At 43.0% G+C, this 24427-nt stretch overlaps 1 protein-coding gene across 3 annotated transcripts in view; it reads right to left on the bottom strand.

Annotated features, from left to right (window-relative positions):
• The window catches only part of GRM7 (glutamate metabotropic receptor 7), a 273711-nt gene that overhangs the window by 164588 nt on the left and 84696 nt on the right, over positions 1 to 24427 (bottom strand). For all 3 annotated transcript variants that reach the window (XM_086755674.1, XM_086755675.1, XM_086755676.1), the window contains exon 2: positions 15935 to 16151. In XM_086755674.1, the coding sequence (XP_086611800.1) occupies positions 15935 to 16151 (217 nt within the window). The remainder of the gene's footprint in view (positions 1 to 15934; positions 16152 to 24427) is intronic.

Raw genomic sequence — 24427 nt, 5'->3', positions numbered from 1 at the left:
GGCAGCCCCTGACCTATTGGCACAGCAGAAGTGGAGACCAGTGACTAACACCCACTGGTATCTGAGCAGCTCCACATCCTCCCTGGGGGTCCCCAGGGAGCCCCCCCTGCCCTCGGTCGGTTTGGTCACCACCGTGCAGCTGACAGCCCGCGGATGAGCCCTCTGTCTGCGCGCTGTCAACAGTGGGATTGAGATCTTGGCTAGGAAAGGGTCTTCTTATACAGATTTGCCATCATAAGCAACCATTTATATATATATACACGTATATATATATATACAGACTGGCTGGTTAAAAAAAGAAAGGAAGAAAGCACTGTTCTTGGATGAAGATAAATTCATGACACAACTGCTTAGATGAGCAAAGGACATCTCTGCAAATAAGCTTTCAATACCTGACATTTTCAACCATTTTTGATACAGGATGCGGCACGAAAAATCCTAGATTCAAGCCCAGCTGCTAATACACCTGTGTACATTCATGTACTGAAGAGAAAAGCAGCTTAAGTACTAATGACATCTAAATTACATCTTTCCTATCTTCAGTGTTTATGATTCTTGGCTCCTTTTTAAGAAAAAAAAAAATGTCATTAGAGCTTAATCAATAGCATTCTGCTTTAAGAAAGGCTTTCTGAAGCTGATGAAGATGCACAGGTTTTGCTTTGAAACCTGCTTGAATTTGAAAAACGATAAAAAGAATGCATTTCATGCTAGGGAGGCCGTTGAAATTTCTCAGTGAAATCAAACAGCAACTACAAAAGTTGACGTTATCTCGCTTTGTTTACACGCAATGCCGGGCTGAAACCAGGGAGAAGAGCTGCATACACCAAGCGTGGACGTGCAAGGGCTTGCTGCCAAGCAGGAGCACCCCCTGTGCTCAGAAACGCCCAGAGGATGGAGATTAATAAAATACAGTAAAATATATTCCCCTAGAAATTGGGAAGATGGTATCTTTGGATTCAGTCATTACTTTACCCAGGGCCACCCTCTGCTCCCTCTCACCGACCTGGAGCAGACATCCTTCAGCATCACACAACGCCCTGCTTGCGGGAATCAAGTGGCACAAGCCGGGCGTGAAGCTCCAGCAGCTGCCTGGGGCCTCTAAGGCCATGTCAGTGGCCGCCTCCGCGTGGGCAGGCGGCAATCGGCGGCCAACAAGTTACTTGTGCCAGCCATAAATATTAATAAAGCTATTCATAACCCAACCGAGTGCTGCACATGCACTCCAAAGCGTTCATTTCGCTCCTGGCTCAGCTGGTGTGACCCTCAGCTCAGAGCGCTTCAGCTTGGCGTCACCAGGGGACTTGCACAAATAAGGCCCTTTAATGGGTAATTAGCCCTTGGAGTTAAAAAGAAAAAATGCACTTCTCCACAGGAGAACTTCCCTAAAAGAGGGGTCTGGCACAGTCCCAAGCTGCAGCAATGGCACGGTTTCTCCCTCTGCAAGCAACTGATTTGACTTTTTTAAAAAAATAAAAATAAAAAAAAAAATCCTAGCATGCCAATGATTTTTCCCTGTTTCCCAGTGAAATCTGAGGAAAGATTAAGATGACCTAAAAGATGTATTTATTCTCCAGTCAAATGAATGACTTTCTCGGACATCAAAGTTCCTGCTGCCCTCAGTCCAGAAGGCAGCAACACAAATGCAAGGAAAGGAAGCAGAGCAAGAATACGGTGTGGCTTTAAAATGAGGCGGTGCTTTTAATGAGTTTGGAAGTTCTCAAGAAGTAGGATTGTAAATTGCTGGACTGACTGCACTGTAATTCCAGCTCTTGTAATTCTTCTTGGAAAAGACTGAAAAAAAAAAAAATTGCATCAAAGAAACCTCGAGTGAAGAGCCCTATTTGCCAGAGCCTCGAGAGGCAGAAGACTAATAAAATTTTGCAGAGCACTCAAAAGTGCTAATTGCTTTTTTAGTGCATCTTACAGAGTGTTGGCATCATCGGGCACCTACGTGTGAAGAACCTAGAGAGGGGCTGTACTTTCTGAGAGCCTCTGTAGAGATTTTTCAAAAGATGTTTATTTCAAGGAACAGCTTGTCTACTACAGACTGGCTGCAATTTTGTGATGCTGCTTCTGTCTTCCTCCTGATGTTAATAAATAAAAGTTATTTGATTACAGCAACTGGAGGTTTGAGATGAGTTCTGGCGGTAACAAATACGCTGTGCTTTCCTAAGAACAAAGAAGACAAGAAATGAACTGGTTGAGGGAATTACTAAGAGGTAAAAACTCGAACGTGGGAATATCCAACCTCAAATCCATCCTGGCTCAGGGTAAGCAGGACATTGCTCTTATCGCTCAGTTTGAGCTGGCAAAATAAGACCAATTTTAATACACAAGTGTCCAAGGAAAACATGCCTCATCCCAATGTCCACGTAAACGCTCATCTTTGATAAAGCAGTGGGCTCGGAGCAGAGATGAGTTATTCATCAAAGCCAACAGCATTGCTCTGGGAGCACGACTCCTCCTGGGATTTGTCTCTGCTAAGACACGTCACCGAGTTACTGCACGACCGCGCCAGAGCTGCATTTTTCACGGCTGTCAGTCTCCCACCTTCCATGAACACTGAGGGCACAACGTTGGGACGCGACTGTTTACAGCTGGATTGATTTCTGTACGTACAAAGCAATTGCATCTCCAATCAATCTGAATGGAAACCACAATGCTCAGTACCTTGGGAAAAAAAAAATAATCAGGGCCCTCAAGTTCCTTTATACAGATCCAGATGTCCAAATGTAAGATTTCAAGTGGTGTTTGGTTTTGACATGGAAATAGTCAGGTATTAAAAAAGCCCTCCCAGAAATAATAAAGGAAAGCTTGGCAAAAGGCACGTGCTGCAAGAACGATGACCACTTCTTCACCTGAGTCCACATGTTATCCAGCAGTGATTTACCAGCAGTACAATCTTAATTAGCCAATAAAAGTTTTTAGACAATCTGTCTAGACTTTCTTTTGCTGCAATATAAAATTGGCTTTAAAAGAAATATATAAACAGCAATGAAAAGTCAATCAAAAGCTGTCAAAAGCTTCCTGCTGTTTCACATCTGCATCCTGCACTCTTAAAACATGATCATTTAAGTGAAATCCTTCATTTTTTAAGCAGAAAAGCTGCTCTATTTGGGCTCACTACATTGCAAGCTTACAGTCAGCTTTCTGACTTGCCAATGTAGAACTTAACCGGAGGACAACTGTCCTAGAAAGCTCTGGTCTACACAGCTCAACATGGGCCTTCGTCTTGAGGAAGCAGAGTCATCAGAAATGATCATAACTGAGCAGCATCACATCTTGAGAGCACGCTGGGCTTGGTCCTGCTTGCTTTGGAAGGCCTTTCCACTGATGCAGTGATACCAGCCATGCCACGAAGCAGTGGTTTGGGTAGAGAAGGCGCAATTTTACAGCAAAGACAGAATGTCATCAGCTGAAGGAAACCCCTTTTGACTCATCCCAGATGGGCAGGGACAGCTTCTCCCCTGGGCTGGCACGGCAGCGGTGCCAGAGAGCTCTGCAGAAGCACAGCGCTCTGCTCCGCACAGCCTAAACGCCAGCCCTGTCCTAGGTGCTCCCAGGCAAGGGAACGGTGTCGGACCAAATGCTGCACTGGGGACACTCGCAAAGAAAGAGAGCAAAGCCATTTGAGGAGAAACAAAAAAAAAAATCAGGCTGGAAAAGGAACAAAATACAAATATAGCAGATAAACTGAGAGTTAATTAAAGGGTTGATTAGACGTGGATTAGGGGGAGAAACAAAATACATTCAGGGAATTAAATTATAATTTATCTTTAACCAATGTTTAGAGTGAGTATTTTCTTGATCGTAGCCTGAGAGCGCCACTTCCAGACTTTTCACATCTGGATAAAATCTTCCATTGTAAAGCAGCTACCTGAAACATTTCTATTTTTAATTTTCATAGGAAGCCACTTTCCCTTATGCCAGAGCTGGGCCATCAGCAGGGACGTGCTGGTACCCAGAGAAGCACCTCACCTAGCATCCTCACCCCCAGCACCATCACTGTAAGAATGTGGCACTCGCTCTTGGAAAGGACGTATGGACACACCGAAGCTCGCGCCCAGAAACGGGGGAACGGCCGATCGGAATTGCTCCCTGCCGTAGGCGGGTGAGCAGAGCAGCGCGACGAGCTCTGAGCCGCTCCTCATGGGCTCTGTCAAACCCCACCTCAGGCTGCGTTTGCCGCAGCCGTGCTTCTGCAAGAGATACCGGTGTCACGGGCGGCAAAGGCAACCTGTGTCTAACCTTAGGCAAAACATCTTGTTCTAAAAACAAATCTACCTGCTCTCTTTGCCACACTTGGGCTCTCCCAAACAAACAGAACCCAGGGAAGCGCTGCCGCTTGTCACGCGTAAGGAGACAGCTTCAGTGCGTGGTGCGGCATCCAGTGCCAGCAGAAACTCCAATTCTAACGTCACATGAACATCTGCATGGTTGAGTTACCTTCCTGTTACCCAAAGTTTAACATTTCATCTCCATGCTTACACAATTAAGTACACGTTAAGTCTTTTTTGATAATAAGTGAATAATTTGCTTTTTTACCAGCTTTTTGTTATTAAGAAGCCAAAAAATGGTGTGAGGAGAGAAAACTGAAAGCACTGCTATTTGCACAGGGCGATTTGCTGCTGGCACGTCAGGGTGCGTGCGCTGATGTGAACACCTGCAGCATCGCGTGATACAGGACCTGCCGGGAAGGAGAGGGGGACTGGCAGCATGAGGTTTTGTTCAAATAATGAATATTGTAAAAGTGTGAAAATAAGGCCAACAGTCTCCACTACAAGAGCAAGCTAGACAGCCTCCTGATTCCTTACAGACTGGAAATATATGAATTGTGAAACAGCAAGGGGAACGGAAACAGAACAGCCTGCAGTATAAACTGCGTCTATAGATCTTCCCAACATCCCGGCTATACGTGCAAACCACTTACAATGCCATATTGCAGTTCATATTTTCAGCTCAGATATCTTGTTGAACATACTGGAGTGAATAGTCTGGGCATTTCAAGCACTGCCCTGACAAATACATTCCTAAGAACATGTAAGGAAGGCGTACAAACTCCATTGATCACCATTTACTGCCCGCTATGATTTTGCAAAGCAGGGTACATATACCCAGTTAGAGTGACTTTCTCCTCTCATTGATGGGTTTTTTTCCTACACAAGGAAGCCGGGCTGAGGAAGGCTCGATAGCTACGGAGACAGACCAGGGAATATATTTGGCATGCCTGCAAGATCACTAGCGACGCATGAAAGCCATCTTCCAAAAGTGTGAAGGGTTCAGGACGTTTGTCATCCTCTGTTGTCTGAGGAAGGATAAGGAATGAAGGAGGCAGGGGAGGGCGTGTGATGGAAGAGGCATCTCAGAATTATTTATGCGCTGCTACTCCCCCATGGCTATGAAAGCTGTTCTTTGCGTTCGCACAAAGTGAAAAGGGACTGTGAAGTATGGAAGGGACAAGATGAGGCAATATTTCCTATTTCCTCCTGGGATGCAGGATTTCAGTGACAGGAACTGGAATAACTTACTGCATTCAATTACTTATTACCCTTCAGATGCAGAGCTGGTCCCAAACGGCATTCCAACAAATTCATCCTACTTTGCGAAACGGACATAACCCATGGGAAAATCTCTATGTAATCACAATATTTCTGTTTTCCATGGAGAAAGTCAGAATGACAGCAGGGGCTTCCTCTGCAGAAGTTTTTTTATGAAATTCGCGTTATTCCTTCAGGAAAACTGACAAGACGCTTTGCACCACATGCTGGAATAGGCACTGTAGGCGAGGGCAAAATGGGAGCCAGGATTCACAGATTCCCCCCCCCCCCCGGTTAGGCTGGGAGGCAGGAAAGAAGCATAACTGAGGAGCAAAGGCAAGCAGATGCAATCGTCTAAGGAAGTCTGGTTTCATTGCCCCCCGGAAGAAAAAACAAACTTTGAAAAGAATTTCTGTCTTATTTTCCAGAAGCTTTAAGTTCAATCAAAGTAAATTCTAGTTTTGAAATTATTCATTTTTTTGGATGAAACAAATGGGATTTTCTGGCCAACTCTTGATAGCAAGTTTTCCTTATCCATAGGTTTTTTGGTTTGGTTTTGTTTTGTTTTTAATTTTTCTGCCATGCTTTTCGCCTCTTCTCCTAATCCTCACACCTGTCTTGCTGGTAGAGATACAACACAGACTTGTTCCTTCCTTTTATTGTTCAGTAAGTCTGAACTCCCTCCTTTCCCCCTTCTCATTCCCCAAACAACATCAGCTTTTGTACTTCAACAGGACCTTCTCCTCAAGCCTCCCAATGCACATTAACATACTTTTTATCCATTCTCCTAACATTTCCACCACTGTTTTTTGGCAAATCTCTATTCTTTCCAGCAGAAGATGGATGCAGAAAAAAACACAAATGCTCTTGTTTCTCCACTTGTGCTCCATACTGCTATCTTTACCAGGAGGAGCATATTACCCTTGAGATGCAGAAAACCTTCCAAAGAACAAAGAAAAAAAAAATGGATTGGGATGAGTAACTTACTGAACCTGCATCAAACCAGCTTCTTCACTTCTGCATCACAGGCCATGCACCTTGCAAAATGCAGGAGCATTCCCCAGGTGTGTCCAGCTCTAAAATAAAGGCTCAGCCACACATGTCTCTGCTTTGAAGTAATGAGTACTTAACCGATCACTTGTTTTCAGCTGATCCACGTGATACTGTTCACACAACCACAAAACCGATGTTTTATTAAATTTGGGGTAAGATTTTTATAGGATGCTGGCAGTTATTTGTTTAGTAACAAGAATTGCCTATTTCAATTTTATTCTGTCCTTGAAATGTAATCTCCAAAAGTTCAATAAACACCATAAAAAGGCAGATATTTCTCATTAAAGTGACTTATGCTAGAATGGTGACAGCAGCCTGTTACAGCTATCCAATAACACTTTGCCAAGAAACAAGCCGGGTGAGATCATTCTAGAGGACAGAGTGCAAGCTTCTGCATGTATCAGCATGGAGCTGGTCTCAGCTTTCACATAAGCCGCCGCCAAAGTAATCATAATGTCCTATCTTCACCTCTTTCCTTCTCCCCAAACTCTACTTTATTGATTTTTTCATCAGTCTAGTTGAGAAGGAGGAATTACTCAGACCCCTGCTAGCTCCATCACAGAACTGTAACGCTGCTCGGGCAGCTGTGGTGCTCTCAGGTGGGGACCCGAACCACGTGTTCCCGACGCCCAGCAGCTTCCCTGCTTTTCTGAACGAGATCGTAAGAACCCTATACATCTACACCAGGTGCTTCTCTCCAAACGATTACAAAAGATAGGAAAATACATACATCACCTACATACCAACGGTTGGACTTTTTAAAAATTCAAATTCCTTAATGACATGCTTGCAGTTGGCACCTACGCTCCCTGTGCAGTCAATACAAGGAGACATTTCAAAGGGGCAACTCAGATCTCATCACTCTTACTGCAGAGGGAACAGAGCCAACTAACTCAGGACATCTGTTACGTCTTAAGCAGGAAGATGGCTTGCTAAAGAGATGAAGATTGCATTCAAAACCTTGTGATAACCTAAATATACAGACAGGTGCCTAGAGGGTTTGTCAACATCTAAGCCAGGCACCTAATGAGTTTTACCTGATATCACAGAGAAGTCAGAAGGCCAATCATCACCCTAAGGACGTCACCCATTCACTCCTCTAAACTGCATCACTTCTCACAAGTTATTAAAAATGCCACAGCAGCACAGACCATGCACACAGAGTAACTGATTTACTTCGCAGAGACACACTTTGCTTTTTCTTCTCTAAATGCAATCCAAAACACCCTTGGGGATCACGTCCAGTGCATCTTCTACAAGATCAGTTACAATTAAAAGAAAATCCTATTAAACCTGACAGACTGCAGCACACAACGCAAGTTGGTACAACTTTAGAAAGCAATTTTTCTTGACCTTTTTCCAAAATGACAAAACATTTGTTATCTGACAAAACATAGGAAGGAAAATAATATATTTCATAACATTGATATTTTAACATAACAACACTGAACACCAAAAGGGACAGATGCATGAATATTTGAGAAAAATAAAGAAAAATGGAAACCACTTGAAGTGCTCGGATATGAATGACTTGATTTCATTCGTGGTTTATATATTTATTTTTGCTATATTTGATACAGACAACAGGCTCGCAAGTAAATGCATAAAGGCCATTCCCATTAGAAAGTATAATCATTTAACACAATCAAGGACAAAGGAACAGCCCTGCACTGCTGCCTCTCCATCCCTTCCTGCAGACACCGAGCTGCCCACCAGGCAGAAAAGCACCAAAGGGAGTGGTCTGCAGGTCCTGGGAAAACTCATGAACCTCTAACCATGCTCTATATCCTCAAACTCCGTAAAAGCACAGGGGTCTGTGCCTCTCCCCAGCCCTGCTGCTCCCTGAAGTGACAGCACCCCAGATACACGCTAAACACCACCTCAATGATGTCTGGTTTTCTTAGGATGGTGTTTGGACTGCACTTCAAAAACGTCTTCATAGACCAACTTGTCAACACATAAGCTCAACTGTTTGCTCTAACAGATGCTACAGAGGGTTTCTGCCCCTTGGGTTACGGCAGAGGGAGATGCAATGAGCAGACTCCGCAAAACACTATTCCTTCAGCTAAAGAAATAAATAGTCACCAGGGTAGACAGTACAACACTTTAGCCCATCTTCTTCCAAAACAATGACTCATTCACATGAATATTTGAACAGCGACTCTGTTCAAAGTTGGGTTCTGTAACCTGCCACAAATAATAGAAATCATAGACCACAAATTTTGGCCATCACTGGACGATGTGTAATATCACCTACTGCCAGTATGTCATGCAAAGCTTTGCTAAGAAATTGTATTTGTTATTTATTAAGACAGCCAATGCAATCTTTGCGCACCACAGTGCGTGACAGTCCTGACTGTGTCACCGGTGTTAGCAAGGCTGAGATTTCAGTCCCAAGGTTTTGACAGAACAGCTGGGTGACATCACAAACTTTTTTCACCTCCCTTTCTCATTTTTAGGCTTCTTTTAACCTTGGGTTATGTTGTAAAGTGACTGCTCCCTGCAATGAGTATTCTAAATCCATTCAGTAGAGCTTTAATGATCAAGAAAGAAAAGAGAAATGTTTCATTAGCATCAGAATATAAGACAAAGAAAAAAAAAAATCAGGATTTTCTACTTGGCAAGAGGAATCAGTACTCTATTTGAGATACACAGACAGAAAAGAGTCTCCTCTCTCTTCTTAAAATACAGACAGTCGTACAACTCCCTCGTAGCAATGATTTAACTCTCTCATGTTATCCAGCACTAATTTGTGCTAATGGAATTCCCAACAGACAGCAGAAAAATTAAGTTCTATTACAAAAATGCAGATTCAGGATCACAGCAGGCAGCAGAAGAGGCCTACAGGAGCCTACGGAAACGTTGTGTGAATCACAGAGGGATGATACAGCAGCTCATGGATCTTAACAGTGTCAGCTTCCACAGACGATAAGTACAGAATTAGAGCACCGTGTTATGATACACCACGCTGAGGGTTTCACAGAAAACATCAGGAGATGACTCAGATCACCAAAAACCCAACTCAGAAGATTCAGATCTTTTTAGAAACAGAAGTCACGGTAGAAAACAAATATGAAGGCTTTTGCAAAAGCTGTCATATTTTCACATTTAGGTGGTTAAAAAGGTTGTCCTGGTTTTGTGTAGTGGGAGGGAACTACAGTGGCAGCTTCTGCAAGAAGCTTCTAGAAGTTTCCCCTTTGTCCGGTGGACTTGGCTGGGCCTAGGGCGTACCCATCGCTGGCCAGGGCTGAGCCAATTGGTGATGGAATGTTGCCTGATAACGCCTCTGAGATAACATATTTAAGAAGGAGAAAAACAGGAAAAAAGAAGAAGAGAAGATGCAAAGACGCTGAGCGGGGGTACATCATCCCTCTCATCTCCCTCTGGCCTCCCACCGGGCGGCCGACTAGGCCCAACTCGGCCTGGCCTAGCTGCAAGAAGTGGAGAGGAGATGAGATGTGAACGAGATGTGAAAAGATCCTGAGAGGTGTCTGCCAGCCTGTTGTGAAGAATTTCTTGTGAGAGGAACGGCTGCAGATGCCAAGGTCAGTGCAGAAGGAGGAGGAGGAGTAATGCGGCTCCTAGCCAAGATTCCCCTGCAGCCTGTGGTGACGACCATGGTGGAGCAGGTTGTCCCCCTGCAGCCCGGGGAGGCCCATGGAGGGGCAGAGATCCACCTGCAGCCCGTGGAGGACCCCACGCCGGAGCAGGTGGAGGCCTGAAGGAGGCTGTGGCCCGTGGAGGGCCCACTGAGGCAGCCGTTCTGGAGGGACTGCACCCCGTGGAAGAGATGACCCACGCTGGAGCAGTTTCACGAAGGACTGCAGCCCGTGGGAGGAACCCCACGAAGGAGCAGGGGAGGAATGTGAGGAGTTCTTCCCCCGAGGAGGAAGGAGCAGCAGAAAATGTGCGATGAACTGACTGTAACCCCGATTACCTCTTTTCCCATGTTCTGCTCAGGGAGAGGGAGGTAGAGATAATTCAGAATGAAGTTAAGCCTGGGAAGAGGGGAGGGGTGGGGGGAAGTTTTTTTCTGTCTCTCATTATCCTGCTTTGGTTTTTTTATTATTATTATTATATTATAATAATATTATAATATTATATGTTATATATAAATATATAACATATTATATATTATTATATAATATATACTATATTATATATGGTATATATTATATATCTATTTTATATATAAATTATATATTATATATTATATTAATAATAATAATAATAATAATAATAATAATAATAAGTTTTCCCCAAGTTGAATCTGTTTTGCCCGTAACGGTAACTTTGATGATCTCTCCCTGTCCTTATCTCAAACTATTAAAAAACCCTCATACCATTTAATGCACAGGTTAGAATGGCATGCAAAAACAGTGGTTCATCTGATTTTGATGGAGTGACATTTGCTAAACACAATGGCAATGTGTCTCGTAGGTACATATGTGTGAGTATAGGTGTGGTTTCTACTAGCAAATATAAAGCTGGAAAAAAACCAGGATAAATAGGAAATTCAAGTTTAAATTGGAGGCTAGAAAAGAAATACTGTTCCGTATCACTGCTGGAAAAAAATTCTACTTATGAGGGTAAGGAGAAGGATTCATAATTTCAGATATTTCTTCTTTGCTCTGATAATGAATGGTTTTTATGTTTCTTCTGTTTCTGAGGAAATTCAGCTCCTGCAGCTTGTGCATCTAGGCCGTCCCTGCTGCATGCACACGTTCACAAGCTTACGTAACAGATGTCTGTGCAGCACTCCAGGACCGTGGAGACAGAAGAATTAAAGAAATGAATATTTCAAAAAAGTCTTCAGCAAAAAAAAAAAAAAGGATAAAAGAAGATAAAGAGACTGTTGCAAGCGTTGTGCTTCCTGTGCTACAGTGGATTAAAGTTTTTTCTGCTTTTTTGTTCTGTCAAGGTGATGTTAGCCTTTTAACGAATATGACACCACAACTAGAAGTCTTCAGAAGAAACTTCAGTATATAAAATCGTATCAGCACACTGGTACAAGAGCTTTAATCCTCCTTTTTTTTTTTTTCCCCCCATGTATTTAGTACATAGAGAAAGAAGACATGCTTTTCCAGAATTTTCCTTCTCCAGGCCTTCCAAATGGTTGAGAACATTATAATCTAAACCAATTAACTTTTAGTTTGTAGATTAAGATACTCTATTCCTGACATGCTGCTCTGTGCAAAACAGCAGGTCTACTTTGTGCAACAGAACCGTGCTCAAAACCAGCCTTGCTGAGCAGAATGACATTTCTGAGATGGTGTTGGACAAAGGAGCTATGGAACGGCAGTAGAAGGAGAGAAAGATAGCAGATGTACAGGTTTGCAGAGCCGGGCAAGCCCTTCCTTACAGCATTGGGGCTGCAGCCTGTGGAGTGAACACCAAAGTCTCTGCAAGCAAAGCAGCCAGGGTACTCATCTGTGAAAATGGGTAATTTTTGGAGAGAAAAAGATGAACAAATGCATATGAGATCTTTCATTTATCTGTTAGAAGGCATTCAAGTGGTCTTTTGCTAACAACTTCAATATATATATTTCTTACAGATAGCAATTAACCTTCTGGTACAGATTAATCTTTAAAAAAATCAAAGATGAATTAATCTTTGAAATTCAAGTATTCAGTAGTTTCATTAATAATCTGAAATTGTCCTTTAGATTTTCCATAATTAAACCATTCCCGTAATTTATTAATCCCACAGACTGCAGAGCATGTTTCAAACCTTCATCTCCTGCCACAATGACATATTCAAACTCGCTTGAAGTACTCATAATAGAAGTCACTTTGTGAAGAATTATTAACTCAAAGGATCAAGCAAAGTCTTTATACACTGAAGCACATTTGAAAATTAAGCAAGGATAGCACTTTCCACTCATCCTCACGATTCCTAAGATCTTGGCTGAATCAGAAACAAGCCTGGATAAAACACTGACTTTAGGATAACTAGCTGCTCCAGATTTGGGGCCAAAGATAATAAATGTGCTGGAACCTAAGGACTAATTATTTTGTGCCAAAATACGCTGATTATGAGATACAAGGCAATCGTCTGAGAGCTAACAATGTTGCTTATTGCTAGCGCATCTCAAACTCTGACTAGCGACCCGTAGGGCCACAACAAGAGAGAGTCCCACAACACAAGAGAGACCGACCCATGACACAGGAGAGTCCACAGGACCAAAGCCTGAACAAAGAAATTAATGGCCAAGGCTTTAAGCACAGCACAACTCCTCCTGAAGAACATGGCGTGTTTTGGCTAACTTCAAACCTTCTCCTGCCCTCCATCCTCCTCCCCACATCCCCGCAGGGTGCCCTCCGCATCGGGAAGAGGAGGTAATCCACAGCTTCACTAATTTCCAGAGGAATCGGATCTTTTGACTAAGGAAAAAACTTCCTCCCACTGTTGTTGCATTTCTGTTGCTTCTGGCATGAGTTTTCTAATTAGCGTGAGTTTTGATTGGCACCCCAAGTACCACGTTAATCTCCTCGCGCAGCAGCAGCGGGATTGTCACGAGCGTGCTCTCCCATCCCTTCCTCCCCGTGACAGCAGCACGGCACACGTTGCCCTGCTCAACTGCATAAAATTCCACACCTCGCTCAGGCCATGAGTACGTGGGCCCATTTAAACGTGTGTGATACTTGATGTGCGCTGATCTGACCTTGGCAATACTGCTCCGTCGTGTGAAACCTCCTGTCCCTTCTGTGCCTCCTTAGAGAGGACTGGTCAGCTCATGAGTTCAGACACAGGGCTCTCCACCACGCAAATGTTTTTAAATAGATAGAACAAGGAGCTACTAACTACACCACAGCCACGAGCCACTAAAATTACTGCTGCTTATTGCTTCTTCAGGAGGCTCTTTCCAAACCCCGATATTACAGCAGTCACCCGACAGCCTGGTTAATCATTTACTTTACATAAAATATCCCCAAGGAGACACAGTCACATCAGGCACCAGGAAAGCTTCCCCAAAACCACTGCACCCTCCATGGCACATCCCCGGAGCTCAGGCAAATCCCATTGCAACGTAACCCCCAAACCAGCACCTGGGAGATGGCTGCAGCCGATCCCCAAAGTCGGGGGACGAGGTGCCACTTCCCCATCGGGGATCAAGGTCAGGACACGTTTCCAGGCAGCACCGCCTGAGAGCACGGCAGCTGCTCCATTAAATATCCAGACAACAGGACCTTCTTACCCTTCCCCGGGGTTTAAAAAGCCAGGGAACTTGTTGACAGGTATTAATTCCCTCAGAACTTCACCCAAGCTTTATCTCTGCTACATAAAAAAAATTCAGCGCAGCCCTAAGAAGAGAAAGCGGCCGTACTGAACCGGAGGCAGCACGGGGGACTGGATTATTCCCATTTCCAGACAAGACAGTCTGCGTACATGAAATAAAGTTTATGCACTGTCCCTGACAGTGTCTCAGTCTTGCAGGTATGACCTCTACCAGCCTGCATGCGAAGCTGTTTTAAGCAAGGTATTCTTTTGGTCTTATGCTTTACTTTTTATGAAGGACATGGAATTACGTGTTGACTACATGAACAGCTCCTGTCATTAATTTAATTCTGCAGAAGGCCCATAAAATGTTACAGTATTACTCAGCCAGAGTTTGTCCTTGACTTAGAGAACACATTTTTGGTATGATATGGAACACTGGATATTTGCAAATAAAGTCAATTTTAAATTATAATGAACACTGGCATTTGTCACTTCCTGCGTATTAAATCCAAACCCATTTTCTGTAATACCACATACATATGCATTCCAAGGAACAGACAAGTTTATGCAAATGTAGGTTCCTTCTGTGATACCAACATAATGAAACAACTCTGGCCTCCCCTCTCTACAGCCGCCTTCTCCGCGCACTCCTCGGATGACGCTGCCAGGAGCGATCCGTCAGCCGCGCGGCGGCAGTTCAGGAGCGAGCTGACGCTCCACCCTGCAGATAACACAGGCAATTTGCAAAAGCAGAGTCACTGCTGTGGAACCAGCTTTGCAGCAGCTGAGGAGATGGAAACCTCCGACGGCTGGTGCAGAGCAACGCCTGTCCTGTCCCAGTCCATTCCGTTCGTGCATGTACTAATCTGGCTGGTGATTTGTGCAATTCAGTATGTGAATTGTGGACTGCGTTATGCAGTCTTTATTTAACGCAGTGCCTGGGCGGTTACAGAGTGGGAGATCTGCAAGTTGGTTTTGGGAATACAAGAGAGGTTATTCTTGCGTAACGATGGTGGGCTCCTGATCAGGACATATCATTGTATGCTTCTGGAGACGGGCCTTGCATGTATCACCAATAACAAATGCCATCTTCTGCTTATTTTTCCTTACCAGCACAGGAATCAACTTCAAATATTTCAATTTCCAAATCTTTATGATTCTGGATTGCAAACCAGTTTGCCACGGATTTACAACTCTGTTCCCTGAAGTGCCATCTAAAGTTCTCCTACGTTCTGGCATCTCTGGGGAAATTTAGAACTATTTACCCTGAGGAAGAAGTTACCAGGATAAGGGTACAAGCACACTGACACAGCAAGACATGTCTACTCTGTGTTTTGTACAAGAAAAGGAAATCAAGCTGTAAAATTAGATATTTCTGTCAACAAAATTATGATGGTTCAACTTGATACCATAAGCCTGACCCAGCAAAAGATAAAGCATTTCCCTGTCCTCTTGGAGCATCTCACACTGACACACCTCACAATGACGTTGTCCAACACAGTTTGGCCTTCTTGAGACACCACTAAGTGAAACCAGTAACAAGAAAAACATGATGCATCACACCAGAGCTCTCATGTGCCTCACACCATACAGCTGAGTTTGTTGCCTCCACATCGCAGGCCAGTAATCTTTGGGCCTTCAAGTAAAAGATTATGAATTTTGCCAACTCATTTGGGTCAAGAGAAATGCTAAAGAAAAGCAGCACAAATAAGGCAGTGATCTGAAAGGTGAACAGCAATAATATGACACAAGTCAATGTCTGGTAACAAGCAGTCTTCACAGAATTTCTGGCTGTGGAGAGATAAAACCTCAGCATTTTAAGAGCTGTCTTCTACCCATGTCAACATGATATAATGCCAACCAGTGGAATAGCAGGAGCTCGGTAAGACTCAGGGTTTTCTATTTTCTCCAGAAATGACGGAAAATCACTAAGGTTTCAAACTCTCAAACTCCATAAGCAATTTAGGAATGAGAGTATCTTGGAGCCATTACAGAGTCATTGCAAAGAACTGGAGCAACTTCAGAATCAAAGATATATTCTAGGAAAATAATATAACATTTGGTACAAAATAACATTCATTATTCTATAGTGTTTGCTGGAGGGAGGACGGGCGTTGCCTACCTGCCTCTCTGGAAATTTGCATGAAGGACTCGACTCCTTTTTCTCCATAATTCCCTTCAGATGCCAAAGTGGACACATAATTCCATCCCAAAGCTTTCACAATGTCCACCATTGCTTGTGCTTGGAAGGAATCTGGAGGAACCACACGTGAGAAGAAATCATAGCGCCTGTCATCACTCAACTCTGGTGCAGTTGAGGCATAACTGATTTGTGGGATCTGTAGAAAAAAATAATTTCTGATAAATATACATATTCATATACTCATTGCACTTCTTGCAGCAGTTAGCTAAAGCAGTTAGCTTCAGCTGAGTCTTGGTTCATCTTCACCATATCCATCTATACTTTCTCCACCATGTTCCTTTACAACGAAACAATCTTTTCATTGACTTCAAGTTACACAAAAAAAGAATTAATAAATTGAAAACAACTGTATATGTGCACATGCATAAGCTCTTCCTTTCAAGCAATCTTAATCAAATACAGCACACACAAACAATTTTTCTCACTCGGTCCTTTTTATTGGTGTTCTGGTTTTACTAGCACCAGTTTATTTGGGATCCTGTATGGAACAGAGTTTAAGTCTGTACTTGTCAGCGCTGGCTGAAAGCCAGAAGGACCCTTCATCCATTTTTCGAGGATGAAGCAGCTCTTAAACATTAAATGTGACCCCAGAATTAAACAACAGGATGTTTATTTTTGAGTCTTCCTGATGAAGAACAGTGGTGAAGGTTGCTGAGCACGGACACCTCTGTCCCACAAAGACAACCTGATCCTGATTCAGCTCTGTCCTAAAGCTCTGCCTGCCCATGACAAACCAGCCATTGCTTTCCCTTCTCACAGCAGAGTGTGAGGGAGGCTGATGGTTACTTTTATAACAGAGACACCAGAATATTGTTCAGGGCTATTTCTCCTTGATAACAAAGGCCCCTAAGAAGTTATCCAGCTGAGGGTACGTAAATCCTCAAACACATTATGCAATTGTTTGAGTAACAGTCTGGGACTGTCCCTTAAATTAAGGAACCTGCCATAATTCTCACTTGAGATGCCAAAGAGGGGGGAAAAAAAGATTTGCAATATACACAAACATGATAATATATAACGATTTGAGACTTGTAGACTGCAGAAAGGTCAGTATTTCATGCTTCAGTACAAGCATCTTCTGCATTCTCATATTCTGCCTCTACACAGCTTTCCTACAAGTATTTATTAGCTCTCCTGCCTTCTCAGGAGAACAAACATTATATTTCCCCAGGCTCAACACTGCAGAGGGCTTGGCGCCTTCGTTCCCACAGAGGTCAACAGCAGACGAGAGCACAGGCAGCGTTCCCACAGAATACACGCTGCGTCTGTGTGTACCGTAACAACTACCACAGCAGAGCAAAAGCAGAGCTGCACAGCAAAGTTACGACTGAAGAGCCAGTAAATAAGTGATTTTATCCAAACCATCCAAAATTATCAAAAAGAGCCCAGCATTTGTTGAGATGTTTGTGAAGGCGATATCTGCTGGTTTGTTATAAACCATAACAAATCACAGCTCCTGACTTCTTTAAGAGCAACACACGGCTCGTGGGGCCCTTGATCGAAGCCCCGCACCGGCGGGACCCCCGTGCAGGGAGCTCACTCATTGGGGCCCAGGCACTGTGCCACTTTGACTTTCTAAGAATTATTAAACCTAAACACTTAAACTTTCAGCGGGTGCTCGGGCTGTCACGGTGGATGTCGGAGACCTGAATCCCTGTCACTTGGCACTGTCTTTCCTTCGCATGCGTCGTGTCACTCCGTCGCATATCTGCTGGTTTTACAACCAGAGAGGTGGTTAATCAAGCTGAAAGCTGGGATGCTTTAGGTTTTCAATGCAAGACAGCAGTCTACAAAGCCTTGCCAGATTTATTTTAGAGCTGTGGCTTGTGGGCAGCACGTTGCCAGCAAGACCTTCCAGTGCTGCAGTCACAGGAAATTAAAGAAGTTAAAATTGAGGCTGAATTGAGGGAAGAACACAGCATGGTGTTGACCACTGGTAGATGATTTACTTGCTCAGTACTTTGCCTAGGGGCCAGCAAAGCTTGGAGACCACTCTCAAAGACAAATAGATCGATTACACCAATTTATGAGGGTTCTTTACTTTTAATTTACCTTAGGGATGACTTTCAGCTAACACCAACAACTGTGGTTGCACAGAAAATGCCCGGCACCCTGGCCATCAAAAATAATTGAAATTCCTCATCTGCCTGGGCCTGCAGTTGCTGTTGGAATAAATGATTGGTGACATTTTAGGATCGCTCTCTTCTCATTTGTCGAAAGCAGTTAAGGGAGCTTGCTCGGCTGCTTATCAGCTTAATTCATCTCTTCATTGGATGGCGGTGTATTAAGTGGAACCGTTAACCAGGCTGACTTTATGGGTGCTGTTTACCCGTTATTAATTAGACAAACATCCAGCGCACAACACACAGTCCCACACACAGAGCCGTACTGAGATAGTTGAGTGTTGTTTTTTTAAATTATAACTAAAAGAAAGGATGAAATACGAATTTTTATCTGTGGCAAGTGTTTGTATTCCAACTTGCCAACTACTGCTTTTTCAACTAAAAAATCAAAAGGAGCATATTCTGCACTTTTACAACAAGCAAAGCTTCTACAGAATTTGCTCCATTGCAGATATTATTCGGGAGGTTTTTTTGTTTTTTTTTTTAGTCTTTTTCCTCTGTCTATAAAATATTAACCACTTATGGCTGTTTCAATCACTTGGAGTATAAAAAGCATATATTGTGGTTTTTTACTTTTTTTAACCAACATTTCTTACAGGATATAAAAAAGCAACAAAGTTATACGTATGAGGAGGGTTTTTTTCATAAAGTTTTGTCTGAATATGTGGAGGAAAATCCCTAAATTGATAAAATATAGACTGCAGCCATTAGAGTTCAGCTTTGTCCAGTATGTCAGAGCATGTTACAGACACCTACAGGAGACATTCTCCCTTCCCACACGTCTTCCTGTGCACGCAGGCGGCATCCCAGATGCCCAAACTAAACATCTGTTTGCATCAGCTAAAAATCTAAGAATCCAGCATTTCTTCTTCTCTTCTTCTTTTTAACACTAACATCCAATTGGGTGTGGACAACCCTCGCACAGACCCAGCTGGAAACCTCTCTCCCATACTTTACACCATATGTTCCTCTGTGTTACTGTTTTGTTTTTACTGAAAGTGACTTTAGTTTGAAAATCACAACATCATGTTAACACCAGTCAAACCTCAATGGCCAGACACCCTCTCCTCTCTGAGATCTCTTCACAGGGCTTATGCTCATCAGATCAACCCCCAAAAGACAACATCCAGTGTTGATAGGTGCTGATGGCTGCTCACCAGGTAAGCTCACAGACATGCACCTTCAGCTCCTCTGAACTTTGAGGTGCACTTGAAATTAAAAATGATTTGACTCAATTCATCAAGACCCAACCCCAAGCTGTCCAAACTTCACAGCTCTCTTTTCCGAAAGATGATGCAGATGGTCTCACCATGCAAGGGGGGTGAGGAGGGACCAAGGGAGAACAAAAAGAGGAGCTATAATTTGATTACTCTCTCTGATCATGAAATCCATCCCCTTAGTTCACCTCTCAAGCATACGCTGGTCCTTCTCAAGACTGGCCCGGGCCTTCCCTCAGGGCAAGAACCTGAAGCCTCCCCAACCTCCGGACTCACATCACACAAACAAACAAAAGCTGTCTGACAGCACTGGCTAGCCTGTGCCATGCTCTAACCACACGAAAAACTGGAAGTTTATCCACTTCACCCAACTCACACTAAATAGATAGTGCCTAAATAAAAAAGTTTGTGCTCCACCTTCCCTACAGCCTTCCCCATTTTCACAAGTTTTGAAACACATCACTTCTTCTCTTAACCCATATTCGTTCTCCTTTTGGTCCTGCAAGGGTCCAATGTGAGACATCACGTCCCACTGCCATGGGAAGAACTGAGACGTCAACAAACTCAGCAAGCATTACACTGGCTTCATGTCAGGATCATAGCACAGAGTGTTTTATATAAGATTGGGGTTTTTTTAATTAACTAGATAAATATTTTCTGTCTCTTAACTGATTTATTTTCTTTCATTTTGGTAAATTCTGCTATTTGTCATCAATATCTCACATTCAAAACCATAGTTTAAAGAAGCAAGCTTTCTCTTCCATCACATTTTTCCTATTTTCTGTTCTGAAACGTGTTTAAAACATCAAAAAGCTCTAGGGAACGACAGTCTGCTTTCCAAACGTCTCTAACGCCTTGGCAGCAGAGTTGTGATCCATGAAGCACGGGGTATAAAAATCCCCTGGCCCTTACATAGCAAGGCTCTGAGTAAGAAGAGCCTGCGGTCCCCCCTTCACGTCCTGCACAGCAGCCAGCGCTTGCAGAAGAGGCATCCTGCCTGAGCCTTCGCCACCCTAACAAGTCACGGTGGTAGCTGGAGCTTTCTGATGGATGCTGAAGTGTCAGCAGATGAGTGAGCAGATCACTGACGTGGGAGGCAGATTTTCCTGAAGGCCGCCTTCATGTTTACAGGACTATGGCAGGCATCTCAGGAGTTTCACATGTTGTTTGCCAGGCTGATGTTCTGATTACATTAAGAGTGAATGATTAATGCTGGGAACACTGCGTTAGTCAGTGATTAATTAATGTTAATTTATTTTTAACATTGAACATTATTCTTTGTTTATTTAATTGTCTCCTGTTAATGAAGCTCTCTCTGGACCGCACTTGGTTGTCTTTGCTTGAAAAGCGGGGTCTGTTTGTGAGCAGCTGCACCAAAAGCCACAGCAGAAAACACATCAAGAATCAACATGTCTCTCTAACGGCCTCCAAAGTCACTCTTCGCAACATTAAACATCTTCCAACATCAGGTCCAGAACTGCGTATTTCAGAGTCAAAAGCAATTGAAATACCAACTTGTTCCAATTCTTCATTTCAAACCTATTTTGTATTACCGATTCATCCCTTAGCTTCCTCCTCTCCCTGTTCAATAGACTCTTCTATTTAAGCAAAACGACAGAAAGTGGCGAGCCCCTTCCTAACAACCAAGTGTCTCAACTGGGAACGTGCAAGAGACCCAGTGCCAGAAACAACCCAACTCTCTCTGAAGCTGCAATGCCTGCAAATTCGCTTGCACGGCCAAGAACCTCGTAAATCAGTGGAACTGTAAGAATAATTATTACTGCTATGCTACTTTAAATGTGATGGAATTTGGCTACATCTCCTCAGTAACTTATTAAAAGATTGATAAAATGGTGAACCTGAACCCACCTCACCAAGCGACAGCAGTCAGAAAACTTCAGAAAAGGCAATTTCCCTAAGGATCGTGTGCAATTAAGATAATGCATGAGTATACCTGTTGAGACATTAATGAGCTCCCACCGGGGTAATATTAAGTTCACAGTTTGCTGCATTTTTACTTTCAACTTCCTATTAAGTTTTATTGATATGATTTCCTGACAACAGAAAAAAAGACCACCCTACTTTGATAAAGGCTCTTGAACTCATCTCATTTGGCAGTGTGGTGTCAGTCTACACAAATTGCAAAACCCTGCCAATAACCTCACTCCACAAAATAAGATGCCTGAAGACTTTTCACTTTGCTGCAAAACTCTTTGGTGTGAACTGATGGATGACTAAATCTCAAATCTGTTTAGGTCTCAGATTTTATTCATGTAGAAATTTATCATGTCAGGATTTAATCATCGGTTAGTACAACTCCTCTTTGTTCACCATTTACATCTCAAATTGCATAACAAACAGCTTCAGCATCCTGTGAACTGCATATAATTGTGTTCATTGCCTTCAATTAAAATTATTTGAAGTTTCTAACTGGCTGTTTTCTCTGGGCAAAACTCCTCTACACTTACTTCATTTTCACTTTGTTTCGAACAGGGAGAAAATTTTCCCCGAGATACAAAATAAGATCAGATTATGGCTCAAAGCTGGCGAAGATAATCAGAATGAATCTTCCTGCTGATTTCCACTTGGCTGGAGAGGGAATTTGAGTCCACTCCATCTCATCAGGAGCTGACATCCGTGGGGCGTGCAAGGGCCTGGGGTCTCGCCTGCCCTGCAGCTGTCGGTGGCCTGGCGGCACCCAGCCAGCTGAGCGACGCGGGGGTACGTACGGCAAACAAAACCCCTGCCTTCTGGTCCCCTCCTCAACAGCCCTTCCAAAAACTAAACACTGCTACATCAGTAGCTTTGGGTAGATTTTCTGGAGGTGTCACTCTGACAGCATGTGCCCTATTTCTGTCCTGAAAGGTGCATATGAAAACAAATATTCCTGCAAATCTCGCTCTAGGGCTCTTAAAAGACTAGCGAGTCTAGTCTTATTGCCTACAGTCTTAGGTAACGATGAGAACAAATCCTTCTAAAGTGCTTTGATAATCCCTCCTTATTATGCTTTATGATGAAATTTTAGAAGTAGTGCACTGCAAGCTGTTCTTTATATTCAAGAATCAAATGTTGACAATGAGAAAATGAGGCAAAACAATTAACAAAAAAACCTTTTCATATAAATCAGTTTTAAGAGCAGTAGAACCTATTTCTGTACAGCTCTGCCATAGTCTATCAGGCGTTTATGCGTGGCAAACCTGTTGCTGCGTGCAAAAGTTGCACCACGAGAACAAAGCCTTCTGAGAAGTGAGCACACCTAAAGAAGGGCACTTGTATAACAGAAAATTTTCAAAACCATTAATCTATTTACAGTTCACCTCAGTTTCCCTCATTCTGTTTACCAACTGCTAAACCTACTGGTGTTCAAACAGAGCCCTGTTTGCTCAATCACCACCTCTCTTACGTTGTCCCACAGTGAATTCCTAATGATGTATTAGAGATCAGCACAATCACCTGCGAGGGAATCGGGTAGACGCTTCATAAGGTACAGAAATACAAATATAAACAACATCAAATACAAATGAGAAGCTGAGCCAGGAGAAGGAGAAGTGCATTTAATAAAACAGAAATATCTTCAAGAGCAACAAGAGAAACGCTAAGAAAATAAACCCAATAAATGATTCATGTACACTAATTTTGCCTAGATTCAGGTTGGCCCTTTCCACCAAACCTCACCATACTATGTGAGCTCCGTCTCACGCTACTTGCCCAGTATAATGACTTCAGCTAATCGGTGAATGGGTCTTTGCTCAATTTGACCTTATAGACTACAAGGACTATTAAGATATCAGAGTAAATTCCACTTTCCAAAGCATTTTAAAGGCGAGATTTTCAAAGTGCTCAGCATCTGCAGTTGAGGACCTATGTCAGAGCTCCCAAGCCTCATGTAAAGGTTGGTTTTTTTTGTGGGAATTTCCAAGTGGGATGAAAAGATTCAATATTTTTTGAAAACTATAGGTGTTCTTGACAAATTGTCATTGAAAAACTGGACGAGGTCACACTGCTGTGTGGACCCCTCAGTATCAGATAATTCAAGAGTGGCAGTGATAGGAGAACAAAGCGGCGTCAGGAAGGGTAATGGACTGACAAAACACGGGGAAGTACAGGGAGAAGTTATCTGCAATTTTATTTCACTGAATGGTCTTGCTGTGCAGCACAGACTTCGGTTCCGATACCTCATGAACAAGCGCTAGAAGCTCCGTGCAGACGGTTGGGTGGGAGTTGAGAGGGAAGGCCAGCCCTATTAAAGAACTGACTGCAACTGAGCAGTGCAGTAAGAGACCGTAACGGAGCTGCTGTGAGTGCGACACACCACTGATGTCCCAGCGATACGGAGCAAGGCACCATACCGTCGTGCTTCCAGAGTGATGGTTCTGGATAACAAGACCTTTTGTAACTCACAACTCCTTGATCAGCAGTATTATAACAGATGCAATCCATTACTGAAACAAACACCTCCAAAGCTACTTTGGTTTCTCAAACACAAAATATAACTGCCATGGGCTTTCCAATTGAATGCATTTATTATTTTTTTAATTCATTTCAAATCTGAAAAGAGCATATGAAAAAGCCCATTTCCAGGCACATAAATCAACCTTCATCCCCACAATAACTGTCAGAGCACTAAAATGGAAAGGCGTCCTGAATAATACTGGCAAGCTGGGAGTATTTTTACATATCTACAAGGTCCCTCCTGCTTCCTTTTCTAGAATAAGAAAGTAGTCATATGAATTACTCAAAAAAAAATAATTATAGTAATTAAGGGAACAATAATTACCGCAATTAGTACTGTCCACATTGCTCGTGGGAACATTTTATCAACTCAGACAGAAAGCAGGAAGAAAAAATTACAAACACATAGTAAAAGGTGAGGTGTCTATAAATATGAAATATCCTTGTATTTCATCTTGATGCACCCAGAACTAGCTCTGCTTGGGTCAACAATGAGCTTATGGCATAGGCTGGGCTTTTCTGGCTGCAAAGCAGGAGGTGATCTCCTAGCTTTTAAACGTTCAAAGATCCTTGGATAGATTACTTGGAACCAGGATCTACAATTTTAATGATAATTAGTC

Source organism: Chlamydotis macqueenii, chromosome 10 (assembly GCF_036417535.1).
Source record: "Chlamydotis macqueenii isolate bChlMac1 chromosome 10, bChlMac1.mat, whole genome shotgun sequence".
In the NCBI taxonomy this organism is placed as follows: domain Eukaryota; kingdom Metazoa; phylum Chordata; class Aves; order Otidiformes; family Otididae; genus Chlamydotis; species Chlamydotis macqueenii.
Note: the sequence above shows the minus strand (reverse complement) of the source record. Positions and strands in the feature narration are given on the sequence as shown.